Source organism: Alosa pseudoharengus, unplaced genomic scaffold (genome assembly GCF_046254945.1).
Source record: "Alosa pseudoharengus isolate Yale_2024_CS ecotype anadromous, Long Island Sound unplaced genomic scaffold, YU_APseudo_1.1 YU_APseudo_1.1_scf_4, whole genome shotgun sequence".
Lineage (NCBI taxonomy): Eukaryota > Metazoa > Chordata > Actinopteri > Clupeiformes > Clupeidae > Alosa > Alosa pseudoharengus.
This window is the reverse complement of record NW_027468774.1, coordinates 21,392,097-21,413,793: the sequence shown is the minus strand read 5'-3', so window position 1 is coordinate 21,413,793 and position 21,697 is coordinate 21,392,097. Positions and strand designations below refer to the sequence as shown.

Sequence of the window (21,697 nt, the reverse complement as noted above, 5' to 3'; positions counted from 1 at the left end):
GAAGCTGTGGCGAGGGTGGGCTCCATTTCAAGTGTTAATCATATTCTCATTGATGACATCAGGCGGCCTGTAATGTGTCTCTCTCTCTCGATGTCACTCTAATGATTCACGGTGTGTGATGGAACTTTCCGGATGAGGCTGATGAAATATGCTCTGGTTTCATTTGGTCTATGAGTTTTCAGCTTTCCTACATTCCTGTGATTTTCTTTCTAAACTTTTTTTTAAAATCCCGTTTCACGGGCAACCTCAGAGAGTTCCAAATGACTAAATCTACATTCATGCATCTCTGCTTCCTGAGCTGATCTAATATAAAATGCTGTTTCTAGATTCTACTTCAGTCCATAAATCAGTGACGACTGACAAGTACGAGGCTGAGGATTAGTTGTGAAAGGACCTGGGGCAGTCAAGGAACTCATTTGGATTCTTTCTTTGACTTCATGGTCCTAACTAGCCATCTTTTTCTCTCCCTGATGTTTTGCTGCAGCACATCCAATTACTCTACTGTAAATGACTATGTCAAATCTCTGACCACACCCAGGGGCGGACCTGGACACTTTGAGGCCCAAGGCAAAGGATTCCGAGCCCCAGGCAATTGCCTGACCATGCATGGCAGGTCCGCCCCTGACCACACCAAAAGCTTGCACCAAAACAATAACCAACATTATTGAGTGAATAATTCATTAATATCTTTGGTTCTATTATCTTCTGGTTTGTGTTCAAAACTGGACATGAAAATGTGGGCTGGTTCACTAGATAGCACCAAGGTTCAAAGAATTCAGAACGGAAATGGTTTAAAAAACAGTTCTCTGTTGGTCAAAAAACACCCCCTAACGGCTCTAAAAATGTGATCCTTATGTTCAAAACCCTGAAAATGTGCAGATGGACACCCTAATATTATTCCCACACTAAGATGCTGACAAGATTAAGCGTTCCTGCTTCAGCTCCTGTTAACCACACGGGCAGAGTGATGGGGCCTCATTACCTCCAGTAAACTACACACTCCGCAGCTAGTCTGGCCCTTGCTCTCTTCCCTCTTCTCTCTCCTTTTGGGAACGACACTCAGGCTGCACCTGTTCATTAGTGCTGGTGAGAGTGACAGGCGGTGCCTCCGCTGTTAAACTCTTCATGCGCTCTAGGCTCCGTCCGATGTGGTACACAGCAGGGTAGACAGCAGGGTGCAGCACTTACAAACATGGAGGCTCCTATTGGCAGTCCAAAAATCTGAAATGTCAGGAGTTTGAGCTATCTGACAGCAAGGTTGGGGTTTGGAACAACAATTGGGAGACTTTACTTTATCCTATATCAATCAAGGCATGCAACCATGTCTTAAACCAGTGGTAATAATTTCCAGGGATATAATGGCTTTACGTATGTAAATGAAGGCTGTGGACGTAGTATTGCTCACAATTGGTTTGACTGGGTGACTTAGAGGTTTGCCAAATCTTTAATAATGATATATTTTTTTATAGATTACACGGATGAATATATCAACTGTCTGTAGCTGTAACCATACTACTAACCATGACTACAGAAAATCCTGCTAGTGAACGGAATGTGTTTATCAAGCATATCTGTGAGAACAGAAGTGCTTTTAGTAACTTGGATGGTCCACCCACAGAGACTTAACAGATCAGTATGTAAATTACTGAGCATCACCTTAACCTAATCTTAACCATGACCATAAATAGTTAACAGAGAGTCAATAGATAGGTTGTTGATAATCTGACCATCTGTAGATAGTTTGTGGGTGGACTATCACCTATAAGGTGTGACAATATTTTTGCTATTCAGCATACATTAGCATTTCTTGGTATTGAGGTTTGTCAGCAAATGTCAGCATCAACACGGCATTTACTGACGTATAAGTATTTTTATCATCTAAATTCAGGCTGTGTCTAATCCTGGCTGAAAGGGAGGCTCTGCGCCTGCCTTTACAATAGCTTGCCGGAGCGCTTGGCAGGATCCACTCCTCACTGCTGTCGTGGAACTAATTTAGTCACGGTCTTGGGCTGGTGCCGGCCTTGGCTTTGAGCGGTCAGTGGACCTGGCCACCTGCTGAGACATCAGAGGCTCTGGCACCTGAATTAATGTCAGACAAAAAAAGAAGCAAATCGCCAGTGCATTCGCAAGGGTCCAATATGGCACTGGACACAAGCTGAAATATGAACTTGAACCATGGACAAAACATCAATAACCGAGAGAAGGGAGAGAGAGAGAGAGAGAACAAAACACGAGAGATACAAATATAAAAAAAACAAACCCAAACTGGTGCAGTCTCCAAAACCACAGTGGGTCACCTTTAAAGAAAAGGGCATGCTGCCACATCAGGGATGAAGGCCCTTACTCCAGACGGCAGGCAGGAGGCCATTTTGCCCTTTTGTAAAATCATGCCCTCCCACACAGGAAAAATGCTGTGCCTCTCTGCACTGTGCTCCCGCTAATCAGAAAGGTTAGCTTGTCTCAGACTCTCCAATGCTAATACATGCAAAAAAAAAAAAACTTGTTGAAACTACAGTGCTTCAAGAACCTGAGCAAAAACAGCCTGCAACACCCCTTCAACTCTGTTACTTTCAGCAAAAACTTAGTTTGAGCCTTCTACCCAAACCCCTTGTCCTCCATACACACACTTTACCGTAACTCTCCTCCTTGTCTCTTTGAATATTACATGGGTGTGCCTCAGAGTTTTAGCCCCCTGTGCAGAGGAGCCTTAGCCTGCACTGTTTCACCTGAAGTAAAGACGCAAAGATGCATAAAACAAAATAATGGATTAGAATCACCCTGACACAGATGCCTGAGTTTACATGAGTTATATTTCCTCACTTGATATTACAGTAGCACCATGGCAGTTCTGTTCATGGGACATACAGTTTGAAGCTCCATGTAACACAGCCTACCTCTATAGCAGTTGCTGCTAAACTGTAAGACACCAACAATTGCAAGCGTTTGTGCAACATTGATGGCACAGTGCACCACAGCATGATCTGCTCCAAGATAAATAATTCACTCCTCATCTGCTGATTCGTTTTGAATATTTATTTTATTATTGTTTTTTTTAAGTGCAGGCTGTAGGCAACCAGGTCCCTGGGCAATATCCCCTGTTAATATGTTGTTCTCTGAAAGAGCAGTTTGGTGTTTTTCTATGGTGATAGCAGGAGGGGTGGGGGGGGGGGGTGGGGGGGGTTGCAGGGCTATGGAGCATCCCTCCCCCATCAGATACATGAGGTCCATTAGAGGCCCCTCAGACCTGCAGACCGCCGCAGAGCCATCAGGCATGGCACACTGAACACCACCGTTAGGGAGAGGGCATGGGAGAGGAGGGACAGAGGGGGGCAGAGACAGCAACACAGGGGAAGTAGAGGGGAAGATACCAGGAAGAAGGAAGAAACAGAATGAAGACAAACAGGCCAATATGATGACATAAAGAATGGAAGTACTTGTGTGTACTGACATGAAGAATTGAGGTGTGCAATGCATATGTGTCTTTGCCTTATGTCAAATGTTGTTTATTCACCAAGTGGTCTTTATAGAGCCCTATGCGACCCCATACAAGCTTTCATAATACTGTATAGCAGTGTAGGACTTTAGTCATGTCTACTTAAATAGTTATGTAGACTCCTGTCAGACTGGATGTATTATGAATACTTAATAAACATTTATAAATGTATTTATTTCTGTATAATGCATTATGGATACAATTCCTCGCCCTTCTCAGCAGAGCAGTTTATATTCTGGGTATCTCTTGCTGCAGAGGTGGTTTGCACCAGCATGTGTGGCCCCTGTCATGCCCTGACTCTCCAGCTCTCCAGACAGCCCAGCTGAGTCAGAGCACCACATGGGGTCAGGACACAGAGGGCCTCCAGGCTGCCTCCACACATGAGTCTGGGACAAAGAGAGAGAGAGAGACACAGAGAGAGAGAGAGAGAGAGAGAGAGAGAGAGACACAGAGAGAGAGAGAGACAGAGAGAGAGACAGAGAGAGAGAGAGAGAGAGAGAGAGAGAGAGAGAGAGAGAGAGAGAGAGAGAGAGAAAGAGCTGAAGCTGGAGTGAGTGCTAACTATGTAGCGATCTGCTGGTTCACTCAGGTGGGCTGGGGGGAATGTCAGGGCGTTTCTATCTCTCCGGTTGCTATCACTTCCTCATCCTGCCTGACATGAGAGCAGTTGTAAAGTCCTCCATACAAATAAATAAGCAGTCCACACGAATGTGGCTAAATACAGTATTAGACTATTTTTATGACATGGTGGGGTATTATTACGATCTACAGATTACTGTTACTATTACAATTAAAGTCTACATATTACTGTTTCTGACACAAACATCCTTAACTTTCAGGCCAATCGTCTGTGATAGATTTGATGGGTCTCGTTTGCAAGTGCAACTTATATTAACAAAATGGTAAAAAAATATATCATCACAAAATATTAAATATATCATCACTACTGCATTTCACAATAAAGTTAATTACAAATTACTCTTATGCTGATTTAAAGATATATTACATGATTTATAGATAGATAAATACAGTATGTCAGTTACATATCCTCTGTCACTCTCTACATCTCCAACACATGGAAAGACAACTGCTTAGAAGAAGCTCAGAACTACTCTGGCTGTGAGAAAACTCCAAATTGGCAAGACAGAAAGTGAGAAGGAGAGAGTGTGTATGTTTGTGTGTGTGTGTGTGTGTGTGTGTGTGTGTGGTGTGACTGTGTGAGCGTGTATCTGTGTGTGCTAAAACCCTAAAACCTGATGTTTTTAGCCAAGCGTGTGTGTTGGTGTGTGCGGGGCCTGGGTAGAGGTTGTGTCCTGAGCCAGCTGTGGTGGTGATGTAGCGCGGCGTGGGAGCCGAGTCCCTAATAGTGGGAGGAAGAAAAGCAGCGTAGGAAGCAGAGGAGGAGGAGAGAGCAGACCCAGAGGAATAAGAGAAGAGAGAATGGCTAGGACTGTGTGTGTTTGTGTGTGTGTGTGTGTGTGTGTGTACATGTGTGTATGTTTTCTGTCAGGGGGAGCTGAATAGATTCTAAAGAAAGGGATGCTTTGATGGTTTTCTCAAGGCTCCTCTCTGAATGTGTCCATGCTGTGTGAGTCTTCCTCCTACCACTTTTCACTGTTTCTTATAACTATCTCATCTCTCTCACGCACGCACGCATGCACGCACGCATACATGTGCGCAGGCATGCACGCACACACACACACACACAGTTCTATACAAGCCTTTTCAGAGACTGCAACACAAAGCAATGAGAACAGCACAAAACAGCAGGCACAGCTCCATATAATACATGTGTGAGTGTGTGTGTGTGTGGTGTGTATGCATTTGTGTGTCTGTGTGTGTATTTGAAAGAGTGAGGGAGAGAGGGAGTATGAGAGTGTGTGTGTGTGTGTGTGTGTGTGTGTGTGTGTGTGTGTGTATATATTATGTATTGTTTTCACCTAGACAGAAAATGTCTGTATAATCCCCAGATATAGTGGTGCTTTGTAAATAATTCATCGGAAAGCACATTATATTCCAAATTGGGCACACTGATAACTTAACGAGACTTACAAGAGCATTAAAAAGGAGAACAAAATCAATACTGCATTTCTGTCTGACCGCTGGACCGCTTTAGACCGTGCAGCGGTACACAACATTGGGCGGACCGCTTTAGACCGTGCAGCGGTACACAACATTGGGCGGACCGCTTTAGACCGTGCAGCGGTACACAACATTGGGCGGACCGCTTTAGACCGTGCAGCGGTACACAACATTGGGCGGACCGCTTTAGACCGTGCAGCGGTACACAACATTGGGCGGACCGCTTTAGACCGTGCAGCGGTACACAACATTGGGCGAAAGGCTATTCATTTCAAACACGCATAGCCAGGCGTCGGAAAAGAACATCTATCATCTCATTTCAGTGGTTCTCCACCCAGCTCCAGAACCAACCCCCCCCCCCCCCCCCCCCTTCGTCTCAGCATGTGGTCAGACTCTCTCCCGGCTCAGCACAGGTGCTTGGATTAGGACATCCCCAGGTGTGGGTGCTACGCACCTGACTGAAGCCAGCGGTGGCTCTCCTGATGATGTGAACACACCTGATTTAGCCAATCATCAGCATGATAACCTGCTTCGCTGGGCTAACTGAAAGGACATATGAAGGACAGTGTAGGACAGGAAGACTCGGGGGAATCCCTCCTGTTTGGGAATCCCCGTCTGAGTTCTATATCTGAGTATGACTATTCTCGTTGTTCCGTGGGAGCTTGGTGCAGAGAGGATAAGGAAGGCAATGATATTTTCAAGAACTTCACATGCTGAGGTGCATACTACTGTAGAAATTATTAACACCTTCAACAAACCTTTCTACTACTAACACATAGTCATTTGTCATTTGCTGTGATTTGGGGGAATGTCAGAAACAAGTGTCTAAGGAGTATCAGTGCCAATTTGAAATTAAAGTTGCATTGTATTGTATTCTGTTGTATTGTACGGTAGGTTGGCATTTTATTTGAAATCCCAGGAAAAGTTGATGGCTATGTTTGTGAACACTTAACAGGTTGTCATTTGTGCATTTTGAGGATTTCCTCCTCTACCCGGCCGCCTGGCATGGCTTTCACTACATGCTTCAGAGGAGGAGCTGCAGGCCTCTTGCCTGCGAGATCTCACTGTAAAGCTCCAGGACTGGGGGAAGATGTGGAGTGAATGTTTACTGGCTGGTGACCAAAGAGCTGCCTGCTAGCCTTTGCTCTTGCTGCGCTGATCAAAGCGCTCAGCATGTGAAAGGGTGCAGGCGCGTGTGATTCTGTCTGTGTGTGTTTGTGTGTGTGTGTGCGTGTGTGTGTGTGTGTGCATTGCACGCGTGCTCGGCATGCAGCCACTTCAATAGACTGCCTCTGACAGGTGTGAATAACAACCTAGTACCAAACGCAGTGTTATTTTTAAAGTGAGACATGAAACCTGTGTGTGTGTGTGTGTGTGTGTGTGTGTGTGTGTGTGTGTGTGTGTGTGTGTGTGTGTGTGTGTGTGTGTGCTTGTGTGTCTGTCTGTGTGAATATGCTCAATGTGAATGGTGTGCTTGTGTGCGTGTGTGTGTGTGTGTGTGTGTGTGTGTGTGTGTGTGTGTGTGTGTGTGAGTGCATGTGTGCGTATTTTTTTGCACATGTTTGTGTATGTGTGTATCTCTACATGCCTCCCTCCACAAACAGATATACAAGGGGCAGACACAGCAGGTGGAGCTTTTTAGTGATCCAGTTCTGTTACAACAGTGCCCTCTACAGGGTATTTGTTAAAGTGCAAGAGAGTAGGACGGCAGCTCCAACAGAAAAGGTCTGTTTGGAGAAATTCTGAGACATATTCTCATGTACTCGGTACTCTGAACGTATACCTTCATGTGTGCACCTTTATGTACAAATATTTAATCAAATGTTGCCAGATCTTACATCTCAACATTTCAAAAATGGCAAACATGAGACGTGAAGAGACGTTTAGAATACAGCATATGAGAGAAATCCCATCTGCTGTTATTCTGCTCACTCAGCCATGCACATACCCGCTATCACAGTGAGTTTTTAAAAAAAAAAACACACTCTACTTTCTTCTTTACCCTGTTTTTTAAGAAAAACAACACACATAACTAACAAGCCGGCCGCTTTTCTATGCCACCGATTCCATAGCCATCCGTCAGTGAGTCAGGGCTTCCAGCTCTCTCCATTCAAACAGACACGAGCAGAGGAAATGAAAAGCCTTCAAAATGTCGGAGAGGGGAGGAGAGAGAGAGAGTGAGAAAGTGAGAGAGAGAGAGGGGAGAAAAAGAGATGACAAAAGAGATAGGAGCGAGAAGAGATGGGGGAGGAGGAGGGAGGGAGGGAGGGGGTGAGAGGTTGAATTCGAACTGTTGGGGTATCCATAGAAACAACAGATGAGATGCGGATGTGAATAAATGTGAGCATCACTCAGGCGGCGCACCATAAATCAGCATCAGTCACGCATGGATGGCCACGACACGACAGCTGGGCCATCTAAAATGGTGGTGCGGCGTTAATATCACACATACATTTCTCATCTCAAGTCTGGCTGTACGTATACTTTCCTCATAACGGTTAAACTTATTATATGGAGCAGGTGAAGCTGTAATGCGAGCAGACCATGGCTGCTGACAACATGTCTGTGGTGTCACAGTGTCACAGGTAGAGCTTTTAGTCACATGCCCATAATGCTCTAAACAGGGCCAACATCTCATTACTACAAAATAAGCAAAGTTCTCTCTTACTTTTACCAACATCTATCATCTCTTCCCTTCCTCTCTCTCTCTGTCTCACTTGCTGTGTAGTTCATCCTCAGTTCAGCTGAGTGAAAGTGCTATTTCATAGTGTGAAGTGCTCGCCTCTAAGTGAAAATGGTGCTAACACCCTGGGTTGTTACATCTGACAGAGAGTGAGAGTGAGAGTGAGAGTGAGTGAGGGTCAGTCTGAGTGTATGACTGATGGACGGGTTAGCTCAAGTGTCTACTGGGTACTGGTCTGGATGTATACTGTGTAATGCATACCACTTCTTCCCTATCTGCAATAACCCCCTGACATCTTGAATGTATTGTTTCTTGTCTGTTGCTGTTTTTGGTAGGTTGTTCTGTGTCAGTTTGTGTGTTTTTGCTTGGCATGGATCCGACTGTAACATTTCACTGCATTGTATGTATGTGACAAATAAAATCTGAATCTGAATCTAAATCTAATGTAGGCTGTTAAATAACATGGTGGTTGGCTTTGTTGCTTGTGCACCCAAATAATGCAACATGGCTGCGTTATTGCCACTAGTAAAAGCTTGACAGGAGGTAAGATAATAATTTTCTCTACCATTCCGTAAGTTGTAATACATTTCTGTTTTGGTTTTGAACTACAAAACTTCTTGGGAGACTAGTGTGAACAAAAAATTAATTTGAGGATGTTATACAAAACAAATGGCAAAAACATTGAAAAAGAAACAAAAACAATATAATGCTTATTAAACAGTATGCTCCTTTCATTCCAGTTTTTCAAAATTTCACACTGGAATCACAAAATCTAAAAATAAAAGTCTTCTAGGCTTTAGATTGCATCTATGGCAAGGTGTATGTGTGTGTGTGTGTGTAGAAATGGCTTGTAGGAATCATCCTCTCTGACTACGCTTTTTTGGAGTACTATGCCTGCTGTGACAAACAGTGTAAACACTCAGTGCCATTCAGAAGGCACAGCACCAACGACTAGGTGAGTTTGTGCATGTAATGGTGTTGAGTGCTTCTGTATTACTTCTCAAGCTGATTCACTTGAGAACGATGTATCTGTTGGTCAGCATTTACTTGAATGAACAGTATGTAATGCCAACACTATTATAACCTCCATTTAAGTTTGATTCTTTTTACAAGATAAGCACAATGATTTGTTACTGTGTTAAATGCAAGTCAGGAAGTCTGTGTTTATGGCACTGAGAACACCATGATTGTCCAACATCAAAAGTAGTACATAGTTACAAGGGGGGTAGAACAACATTTTGAGGCTGAAATAAATTGTGTTTTTCCGGCCCTCAATATGTTATCAATACATTGACACAAAATTTAAATATATTTTTTCAAACTCAAAACAGTTCCATAACCTCTGTCACATAGTTAGGATTCTTGATAGTGGTAACGGATTAAATGAGATCACTGGCAGCGACATAGGCATTCTATCAAAATAGACCTTTCACAGCTAATGACTGTAATATAAGTGCACAATGCTTCTATTTGGCAAAACAGCAAGTCTTTTCATATTCATCTGTGCTGTGATGTATCACTATTGTAGGGATTGTGAGTTAACCTGTGATTCCCACTGCAATACCTGCCACTGAACTACAGAAAAGGTTTTCACCTTGTGGTCGTTGGAGGATGAGAACACTACCTCAGTCTCACTCAGTCTCTCAGAGTAGCAGCAGACGGACAGAACCGCAGACCTACAGAGAGCAAGCAACCTATCAACTGTGCTAACTGCATGTGAGGCAAGCACAGGGTATGAAATATTAAACCACACAGGCCACTCTGCACAAGGAGTCCACACTCAAGCTGAGACATTGTGTGTGTGTGTGTGTGTGTGTGTGTGTGTGTGTGTGTGTGTGTGTGAGTGTGTCTACTGCCCAACCTACAGATCAGGAAGGAACTAACTACAGCTATTTCTAATGTAGCGGTAAAGACAAAATATATGATGCACAATTAATGCACTACAGAGTTCACAGACCACAAAAATAGTCCCCCAATAGCCCACACCCACGCTAAATTCAGCATAAATATGTAAAAGGTGGTCCTTGAAACAGATAAATTGCATTAGGAAGAAGCTCCCTGTGACAAATTGCATTCCATAGCAAACATGGTTGGGGGAATAGACTCAGAGGGAATAAGAGAGGAAGCAAGCTGGAGCTGCCTTCACAGTAGGTCTTTTTTATTACAGGTTCAGCCTCTAATTGTGTTTTTATTGCTTTTTAGATGAAGCTCTTAGATGAAACCTAACCCTGAGACATTTCTACGATATTTTGGAGTAGATTTATAGATGCAGGGTCAAAGGTCAAGATTGAAAGGTCATGGCACGCTCACCTCCACAAAGAGGAAGCAGGGCACAATAGAGCTGCTGCTCTTCAGTCCTGGCTTTTCCTCTGCCATTCTGGTTCACCTTGTCTTTCTCTTGCTCCTCCTTTGTCAACTCCTGCAATCACTCTTCCTGACGCTCTCTTCACACCTGACAAAGACAAATGAAACGTGCAGGTAAGTGCCAGGGTTAAGTGAAGTAAAGAATCAAATGGTGAAAAGAATATATGTCTAAACAATGTTTTTTTTTTTACATACATACATTTCCAAAATGATGTAGCCTATGGATAGCATAACATATTGTGGATGTGAAACACACACAAAACTGAATTTTGAGCCAACACTCTAAGAACCTGAAAGAAATAACGGTAAAAGTTTTCATATCAAATAAAAAAGCTAGCCTATGGTAAGTACCGGTCATTTCTTTGTTTAATTCTGGCATTAAGAAACCAACACAGATAAAGAACAGCTTGTTCACTCTGAATGGAACAGAAATGATGCAACAGCTCTTTATCACCAGTAGAATCCCTTTGCCAAAAGTCCCTCAGACAAAAGCATCATTTTATAGATAGCAGCCCACTTTCTCTCCCATTTCTCTCTGTCACAGCAGCCCACTGAAGGTGCTGACTCTGGGTGTGTGGGCAATTAGGCAGGAGACAAGACACAGTTTAGGGCCAGAGAGAGGCCAAACCCTTTGGATCAAGGTACAATCTCCAGTCTACTCAAGTGTAAGGGAAGCACAAACTTGTGTGTCATCCATGTATACATATAGCTTCTATGTATGTATGATTCCAAATAAATAAAATAATAAAATAAACAAATTGTTACAGTGTTACACAAGTCAATCTGAAAGATCATCTGGACTTTGAAATTACCTTAACAATGTAATACATTATTTTTGTTTCCTGTGACGAAATTGAACCCTGCCAGCACTATAGCCATACCCCACCAGGTCCACAAAGATCTGAGAAGCTCATCTCCAGACTTTTAGATCATAAAACATTTAAATCACAGTAGTGTTACAGTATTTATCATGACTGCATGATTAATCAAAGTTATGTAACACAGCATCACAAACAGTTTTGGAGTTTGCCGCAGTCTTGTCTTCGTTTTCAGCTGCTAATATGCACATGCCAATATGACAGCATGCAATACTGTACACATGCTGGGCATGCAGTTTCACTTAAAGCTTGCTTTTAGACTTACTGTGTTCACTTAACTTTTAACAGGCTACAAGTCACTGCAACAAGTACACATAAATACACACACACACACACACGTCAGGAGGTGCAGGTCAGGAGGTCTCTGTCATGCATTTATAAAGGCTGTTCTGTGCATTGTGTGCATTAGTGTGTTTCTCTGGTACTCTGGCGCTAGCGAGGCCTGGACCCAGAGGTGGACAGGTGAATAAATAACACATGAGCCCAAAGCTCTTAGCGCCGGTGGATAGACGAGTGCCATGCTGGATTTGGCTAACACTTGGTCCAAGTGCTGGAGCGGGAACATGCTGTAGCTGTCACAGCATACAAGGAACGCCTTCAGACAAAACCCCCAGGTGAAGGAGAAACCAGGGGGAGGAAGTCAAGGAGAAGACACGAGAGCTGCAGAGATACACAGAGTTTTCACTCTCTTTCTTTCCATTGGATATGCAATAACCTGCTGAAGTTTAATTTATTCATCATCTCTTTCTGTCTTTCTTTCTTCCTCTTCTAACTTCTTCCTTATTCGGAGTGGAGTGTAGTTTCAGAACCCATCTTAGCTTTACATGCGCATATACACACATTAACATACACATCTATTAAAATTTCATGTGAGCAAGGCTTCTCAAAAGAACTTTAAAAGTACAATGAAATCAACAGAACTGTCAATATATTGATCTTATAGGGGCCAAAACAGCACCCGACTTAATAACCAGAAGATAATCTTCTCCAGAGCCATATAGACCTTTATCTCATTGAGGACTATGTGCCCTGATCAGTCCTGTGCATCGAAACCACAGATCTGTGCAGCACCAGAGGATGAGTAAAAGAGAGAGAGAGAGAGAGAGAGAGAGAGAGAGAGAGAGAGAGAGAGAGAAGAGGAAGGAGTAAACTGAAAGGAACAGAATGAGAAAGAGATGGTTCTTCCATGAAATAAAAAGTGAGAGCAAGCAGCACAAGAACGACGTGTGTAAGAGAGAGAATGAGACAGAAAGGAGAGAGTGAGAGAGGGATGGAGAGAGAGGAGTGTGAGTGGAGAGCGGTGCCATATGCCTGGTGTCCTCTCTCCTTCTCCACTCTGCCTGGGGTCATGCTGGCTAATTGGACCCAATAATCTGGACCACATTTCCTCCACTGCTATTTTTACGGGAGTCCCACTCTTTTATTTGGATTGCAGGGCAGAAGAGGAGCCTCTCGCGCTTTTGTGCTTCTGTTGACGCCGTCGGCTTCTTCTGCTTCCGCGGCCCGCTCTAATCCAGCACAGATGCAGAGGCTTGGACAAAGTCTGTAATCCTGACACTAATGGTTTTAGTCCAGTTTAGTCCCAGACATAGTGTCAGTAGACATGTTTTCAATGTGTGTGTGTCTGTGTGTCTCTTGGCCATGTGTCTTCGGACAGCATGTCTGTTTAGCCGCTTTTTGTAATTTTTGCCTAGATTGGATGAGGTTCTCTCTATCACTTTCTTCCTCTACCCCTCTCACATGCTGAATCAACCTCTCTCTCTCTCTCACACACACACACACACACACACACACACACAAATACACACACACACACACACAAATCCACACATGCATACAAACACACATGTACAATCACACACACATGAATACAGACACTCACACATACACACATGATTAGATACCCCACCCCCACACTTGACACAATCCCTCTTCCAGCTATTACTGGAGGGGGGGCTTTGAGGTGTTGGGAGAGAAGGATAGATAGAGAGAGAGAAAGAAAAAGAGAGGGAGAGAAAGAGAGATCATAAGTGGGATTTTCAGCATGCTGGGTAATTAGATGCCCAGCTTAGGGAATACCGAGCTGAAGAGCACTGATACAGTCTCCAATGGCTTTGTAATGTGGGACAGCAATCCATCTCCTCTTCCTCCACCTCCTTTCTCATACTCCTCTTCCCTTTTCAGCCATTAATTCCCCTCCCAACACACACACACACACACACTAACACACACACACACACATGTTCAACACACACCCCCACACACATACACACTCTGGACAAATCCCTAAGCAGACACTCAGTCAACGAGCCAGCATGCATGGCTGAGACAAAAGCCTTGTGCTCAGGCTAGTCTACGAGCAATGAGCCCCTGCCCAAAAATGCCCTTCAGCGTCTCTCTCTCTCTCTGTGCAAAGCAGTGCTCAGAGACCCCGTGCAGTGCAGCCCATCCAGCTGCAGATTAGGCTGAGAGAATGCGTCCACTCACCTCAGGTAGCGTGGCGGCGTGGCTGACGCTGGTCTGTTGCCGTGCTGACTGGGTTTCCTTTACGCTGAAGCCATGCCTGTTCGTCTGGCCATCTGTGTGTGTGTGTGTGTCTCTGTCTGCGCTTCTGTCTGGACGAGCAGGAGCTGCTGGAGGAGATGGATGGTTGCAGGCGCACATGCGGCCAAATCCTTCTTCTTCTTCTTCACCTCCTCTCTTCCTCCTCTGCTCTCTCGCTCTTCCCCCCTCTCTCTCTCTCTTGTGTGGTCTCCTTCTTTCCCGCTCTGTTCCTTTTTCTCTCTCCCTCTCTCTCTCTCTCTTTCCCACTCTCTGTAGCTTTCGTCTCTTGTCCTCCACTCATAAACATTCACACACACACACATAAACACACACACACACAAACTGCGCTGAGAGGAGAGCTAGAGACAAGGAGCTGGTCAGACAGAGATGAAGAGCGACGGCAAGCCCCCCTCCTCCTACTCGTACACACACACACACTCAGGCTCTCAAACACAAATGCTCACACACTCCCTCTCTCTCTCTCACACACACACACACACACACAAGCACGCACGCACAGACAGACAGAGAGCACGCTCCCCTGGTCTAATTAGCCTCCTTAGATGATCTCTCCTGCACGGGGATGCAGGTGGTAGCAATCTGCGGTCTGCATGCTGCCTTTGAGCTCAGTCACACAGAGGACAATGCATGTGTGCCTGAGAGAGCGAGAGAAAGAGAGAGAGAGAGAGAGAGATGGCGCATGCATGTGGATGTGTAGGTATGAGAGAGGGAGGGAGAGAGGGAGGGAGAGAAGGAGGATGGGGGCGTGTGTTTGTGCGCTGGAGCAAAGCTCATTTGTATTCAGAGCCTGCTGTTCAGCCCAGTGCTGTCAGTACACTCTCTCTTTTCCCTCCACTCTCTCTCTCTTTCTCACATACAGTATACACGCGGACATATTTGTTACATCTGTCTCAATCGCAACCCTGGCGTTCCCAATTCCCTGGCGTTCCAAACTCCGCTTCCCCCTGCTAACTCCACTTCCCCCATTCAGTCCCCCCTTTTTCTCTTCCCTGCCCAGTTTTTAATCCCTCCCCCTCCGATCACACACACACACACACAGACACACACACACACACACTCATGAAGCAGGCAGAGTGGGTTAATGATCCATCAGCATTGATCGGGCAGTGGGCAGGTCTGACGGCGTGGGTCAGGGCTCCCTGCTCACCTCCTGCCTGATAAGAGACCCGTGCGACTAGGACACAGGAAGAGGACAGATGCTGCTGCTGACCCAAAGCACAGCCCAGATGAGGGGACACTCACTTGTATTAAAGAGGGAGGTAGGGGAGTGGGGAACTGTATGGGAATGTATGTCCCTTGGTCAGTGTATACCGATGTGTGTGAGAAAGAGAGTATGTATGTGTTTCTGTGAGAGCCTGAGCTTTTGTGAGTGTGCGTATGTGTGTGTGAGTGTGTGAGTGTGTGTGAGCATGCGTGTGGGTGAAAGAGTGAGTGAATGTGTATGTCTGTATAGTGGGACTCACATGTGCCTTCATGTGAGAGAGGGACAGAAATAAAGGGAAAGCAAAAAGTACCTCAAATGGCTCGAGTTGGACTGAGGACAGAGAGAAGATGAAGAGAAAGTAAAAGAGAAAAAAGAGAATGAACATAAATAAAGAGAAAAACAAGTGACGAAGAGACAGGACAAAGTTAGGGGAGGAACACTGGCCAGTTTTGTGACTGACTCCAAAGTGCACGTCTGCCAGGCAGCACAAGCTCATTTGGCAGATGGGGCATCAAGCCAGAGCACAAAAAAATACTCTTTGCCCTTAGCTTTCAACAACAACCTCCATCACTGTTTCTCAGCATCACACACACCTCCACATTACGCTTGTGAGTTTGCCTTCACACTGTGTTACCATCACGTACGCCATCTTTAAAACTCATGTCTGATGGAACCACAGAGTGAGCCACCAGAGGGTTGGGTCCCCATAATCAAACGCCTCGACTGACCGCAGGACAGTGTGCAGTGTGATCCACTCTTACCACCAAACTGCATAAATGATCATACCTTAAAGGACCTGCTTTGAAAGTTATAGATTATTTATGACCTTTTTTTTCCTAAACACACCATTGCATTAGAGGTTTCTATAATTTACTGATATCATGGAGGAAACTGTAAACACTTCAATTCTAAGCCTTAAGGGCATTGTCAGTTTCTTTAGATAAAAGCATACGCAGCTCAAATGTCAGAAACATCACCAAATCATGGAGTCAGTTTTTGCACATTTCTCTTTGAGGATGTTTTTGATCTGCTTGGAGTGGTTGTGGGCGATCTCTAGTGAGGGGAATAAGTCTCGTCCTATTTAGTCTTTTCAAAACAGACAGTAACAACATTTTCTTAACTTGACAGCATCCTGTGAAAGACATGACATTTCTACTGAATTTAATGATCTAATGTACTGTAGTGCAGTAATGGTCATTTATATTTCTGGGGATTTTTTTACCCCCTACGACCAATCCACATCCCATGTACAAGTAATCCTGCTTCTGGGACTGGGAGCTTTTCTGCTGAGGGAGGCCAATATGCTGCCCAACTCACCCTTTCATGCATCATCCAATATTCAGCAATCAATAATTCATTTTTAATTTTTTCCCTACCAATTTTCTATTTAACTGTGCCGTGTTTCATGCAGACCCCCTCAGGCAAATGGCTAGCCGTTGGAGGCGATGGAACCTGAAGTGAGGCACCGTTGATAAATGAATCATGAAGTCTGCTCAGAACTGAGCTCCGCGTGGGTGACCTTTGACATGCCCATCTCTGTTAATGTAGCTCTGGCAGAAAGAGGCTAATGAACAGTGGTGGCATTGTAGCTGATTGCTAATGAATGATCTCAACTGGCATACTCGCATAGAGTCACTTACACTCAAAAACATGATCAGACACACACACACTGCCCGCACGCACGCCCGCACACACACACACACACACACACACACACACACACACACACACACACACACACACACACACACACACACACACACACTCACTTTACATACACAATGCACACACAGAAAACACTAAATATTTACAAATATTGTAAAGACCAAGGAACATGCTGACTCACTCATAACATAAAACACATACCGAGGTAAAAAAGAACATGGTCATACACACACACAGACTCACAGAGACAAACACACATACTCAAAGAGAGGAGGGGTAGAGAGAGAGAGAGAGAGTAAGAGAGAAAGAACACAGACACACACACACACACACACACACACACAAAAGTATTACCTGACCTACATTGTCACATGTTATGAGGCAGCGTGTGTCTCAGTGCAACCTTGGGCTGGTTAGTAACATGCAATGAATAACAATTGTTGGATGGAAACAGTGACAACAAATATGAGCGAACATGCACTAGGGATTTTTTAAATTCCAAAACACTCAGTTCAAAAGCGCTTTTGCACACCTCTTTCGGAACAGGTGCGTCGGAAGAAGAAATCCCACACACTGTCCTTTACGCATGCAAATACTTTATTATACTTCACACAACGTTTCGGTCACACAGACCTTCCTCAAATTCATCTGAGGAAGGTCTGTGTGACCGAAATGTTGTGTGAAGTATAATAAAGTATTTGCATGCGTAAAGGACGGTGTGCGGGATTTCTTCAACACAAATTCCAAAACACTGACAGAGCTGCATACCACCCACATAAATATATTATGTTGCCTGTATTTTATTTATCTGTGTGTACATAAACCATGGTGTTTGTTTTCTTAGTTGACCTACATGCATAGACAAGTGTGCATAAATGTGTAGTATACAAACATTTATGAATGAATGTATATTACCATCTCAGCATCACATACAGTATGTATGGAAGGTCCACCCCCACTCAAAGCTCCTGCATTACACAGTCAGCAGAGGGTAATAAAGGGCCCTGTCAGTTAATAGGTTGCTCTGGTTTATGGCATATGAATGAGTGGTCCCCCAGGACCATCTGGCTCCTGTGTGGACCTGACACATCATTACAGACACAACACAGAGGGGAAGGGAGGAGAGAGAGAGAGAGAGGAGCAATATAGAGGGTGGAGGATGTGGTTACCAAAGAAACCCTAACCCCATGCTGCACGTAGGGACAAACGCTTTCACATACACACAGACACAGGACATAAATGCACACAGTCACAAACACACACACACACAGAGAGAGAGAGAGAGACAGAGAAAGTGAGAGAGAGAGAATGTGTGTGTGAGAGAGAGAGAGAGAGAGAGAGAGAGAGAGAGAGAGAGAGAGAGAGAGAGAGAGAGAGAGAGAGAGAGAGAGAGAGAGAGAGAGAGAGAGAGACTTGCTGCTCATTTACTGGTACAGTCTTGCATACAGTTGTACCACGTCCTCTGAAGAAACCAAATTCTATTGGAGGCATTCAAGTGTACCAGGGTTTCCAATTTTAGATGACGGCTCTCACGGATCATTGATCCAGACAAAATAATCTCAAATCTTCTCTCATGCTATGAAAATGTGGCTGCAGAATGGAGGATCTATCTCCAAATGAATGAATCTGCCTTGGTGAGGGACACAGGGACATAATGCAGATATCTACACAGACAAAAGCACATTAACACACACACACACACACACACACAAAGGTCAAGGACAGTGATGGTAAACACAGACTCGAACCCCTTAGCAAACACATAGTTTTGGGAGTCCCACACTGAGAAATAACTAGATGTACCGCAGAGCGGTACAAAATATGACCGCCGCCCAGTCCAGCACATTTTTTCCACAAAAAGAAATCACGCTGAAAGGCCTATATGATTCTAACTGTCTCACTAAATTGCATTATCCACACTCAATTCTCATTGGTATCTGCTAGACAACAAGTACCAAAACATGATTAGTTAATAGATTTCACATGTAAAATTCATTTTATACAACCCCACCTCCATCTTGCCTGTTCATAATTCTGAGAAATTCTTGATTGTTTGTGTTATGTTATGTGTGTGGGTGTGTGTGTGTGTGAGTGTGTGTGTGTGTGCTTGTGTGTGTGCCTGCGCCTGTGCATATGTCTACTGTGTGAGTGTCATACGTATGATTACTGTGAATGTATGTGTGTGTGTGTGTATCTGTTTGTGCACATGTGTGAACATGAAATGGGTTAACATGACCCCTGGAGGCAAACATACGGAAAAAAATGGTCATCCTAGGCCCTACAGTTCTAAGATATTCACAGAGAACTGTGTCTGCCCTACCCTCCTTTCGGGGGGTCCAGTCCAGCGGGGGGGCTACAGATCAAAACGAAAAATGACGGTTCCATGCTATCCATGTGGGGGTACATGCCCACCAAGTTTTGTGTATCCCGGTCTTTCAGTGTCCCGGGAATCCTTGTTGGTGTACGTCACTAAATGTACACATAAATTATTTTATTGTAAGGCCCCCCATGAACGAAAGTACACAAAACTTGGCATGCATTCGGAGGGTGTCATAATGATCGTACATGTTTAATTTCGTGCAGTTTTGACCTAGTCAGCCAGAGATATTGTGATGAAAACACCTAATTTTTTGATTTTTAATTTTTAACTAGGTGGCGCTATACATGAAATAAGTGGTAATGGGATGGGTTGACATGCCCCCTTAAGACCAACATACAAAAAAAAGGTGGACCTCCTAGGCCCTACGGTTCTCGAGATATTCACAGAAAACTGTCTCCGGCCACCTACAGGCCAGTTGGTGTATAGTAACATAAATTAATTTATTGTGTGGCCCCCCATGAATGGAATTCCACGAAACTTGGCGTGCATTCAGAGGGTGTCATAATGATCCTACACTTCCAATTTCGTGCAGTTTTGACTATGTTAGGTCACAGATACCTGCGATTTCAACACCTCATTTGCGCTATACATGAAATGAGTTATGGAATGGGTTGACATGGCCCCTTGAGATCAACATACAAAAAAAAAATGGTCCTCCTAAACCTTACGGTTCTCGAGATATTCACAGAAAACTGTTCTGCCCTACCCTCCTTTCGGGGGGTGCAGTCCAGCGGGGGGGCTACAGATCAAAACGAAAAACGATGGTTCCATGCTATCCATGTGGGGTTACATGCCCACCAAGTTTCTCCAAGTCTTTCAGTGTCCCGGGAATCATTGACGGAAATTTGGGCATGCAAAAAAAAAAATAATAATAATAAGGGCCTTGAGGCCTGGTCCTTGGTTCCAATATCCAGAAGATCCTAAACAAATTAAGGAAAACTATTTATACTGGGGAGAGTAGGTTAGTTGATGACAAACCTGGCAGCAAATATCACCCCAAGCCATTCACAAGGTGGCAGAACCTGTCCCCACAGGCCAACGGCTGGTAATATAAGCACATCTCTTCGATCTAATCAGACACACAACAGATCTGGCAGTGACACCTCATTTCCACCAAGCAGATGTGAAGCGGAGACAGAATCCCAGTGAGCCATGCTGCAGCTCTTTAATTGCATGCAAATCTAGGCCACCAAACCATGATGAATATGCATGACCCACTGTGGGTCACGCGGGTCATCTTGGGGAAGGGTGGAGAACCGTGTGGGGTGGGGGGGGTTTGGGGACAGGTTGCAAACCTGTGTGGTGCTGCATCAATCCCATTGCATTACTCTCATAGATTACTGTAAGTCTCATTTTAATGAGGAGTTACAGCTATGGTATAAAGCTGGCAAAGCAGCCAAAGGAAGAGAGAGCGAGACCAATAGCAACATAAACTTGATAGCTAGCTGGGCTTCTTCTACTAGCCTGGAAAAAATAAACTCATTCAAAAAGTGAGTCTGGCCACTCATGATTGGGATTTGTTTACAAGCTAGCATGGTGACGGCCATAGAACTTTGAAATCATTGGTCCAGCCTAACCAATCACATTGATCAGAGATTCCTACTTTACCTAAACTTTGCAAACTGACTATAAACAGCATCGGCAGTGAGGAAATAATGTATGTGGGCCTACCTTTACTGTAAATAAATGCATTTCTCCAACTGCATTTTTGATGTTTGTAGGCGTTGCTCCTACCATTTACCATAGCCCCTTCGGTTTCCAATCTATAGTGTCATCCCCTCTCGTTGCTGATTGGGCAGGTAGTCTGCCGACTGGGGGAAACTATTGTGTTCCAGACTAGCATACATACTGTATAACCAGCACATCCGGGAACTTTGTATGTGCTGCACGTACACGCCCTTTCAGGAAATATGTTTGAATTGAATGAAAACCTATGGAGCTGTATCGACGTGGGGAGTGAAAAGGGCTTATAGGCTATTTATATATATAGTCCTAATAAACAATAATAAACAATAAATAAACGTAACTTTACATATCTTAAGTCAACTAAACATAAGTCACACCTTTATTCTATCACAAACGTATTCCTAGAATTGAGGTGAGATAATTGGTAACAATATAATTTAGCACTCCACACACACACACACACAAAGAGCTTTTATAAAAATTGCACCATACCAGAACAGTACTACATGGTTAGTGGCACAATGTGTGCGCACGGGGCATAGTAAAGTTGAAGAATGAGCTGTGATAGTGGAAGAGAAAGTCGACAGAGATCTATTTAGCACATTGTTAACATTGCAGGAAGACAAAACTAATCAATAATTCCAATATTATTTCAACCTGATCAACCTGGCTAATAGCCAACGTAACAGGTGTGCAA

The 21,697-nt window shown here is 44.2% G+C and overlaps 1 protein-coding gene across 1 annotated transcript in view; it reads right to left on the bottom strand.

Annotated features, from left to right (window-relative positions):
* LOC143103050 (phospholipid phosphatase-related protein type 5-like) overlaps positions 1 to 14,438 on the bottom strand; it is a 33,838-nt gene extending 19,400 nt beyond the window's left edge. The window contains exons 1-2 of the mRNA XM_076266837.1: positions 13,988 to 14,438; positions 10,569 to 10,710 (exon numbers count right to left, since the gene is read on the bottom strand). Of these exons, the coding sequence (XP_076122952.1) occupies positions 10,569 to 10,634 (66 nt within the window). The 5' untranslated portion in view covers positions 10,635 to 10,710; positions 13,988 to 14,438. The remainder of the gene's footprint in view (positions 1 to 10,568; positions 10,711 to 13,987) is intronic.
* Positions 14,439 to 21,697: the final 7,259 nt, after the last annotated feature.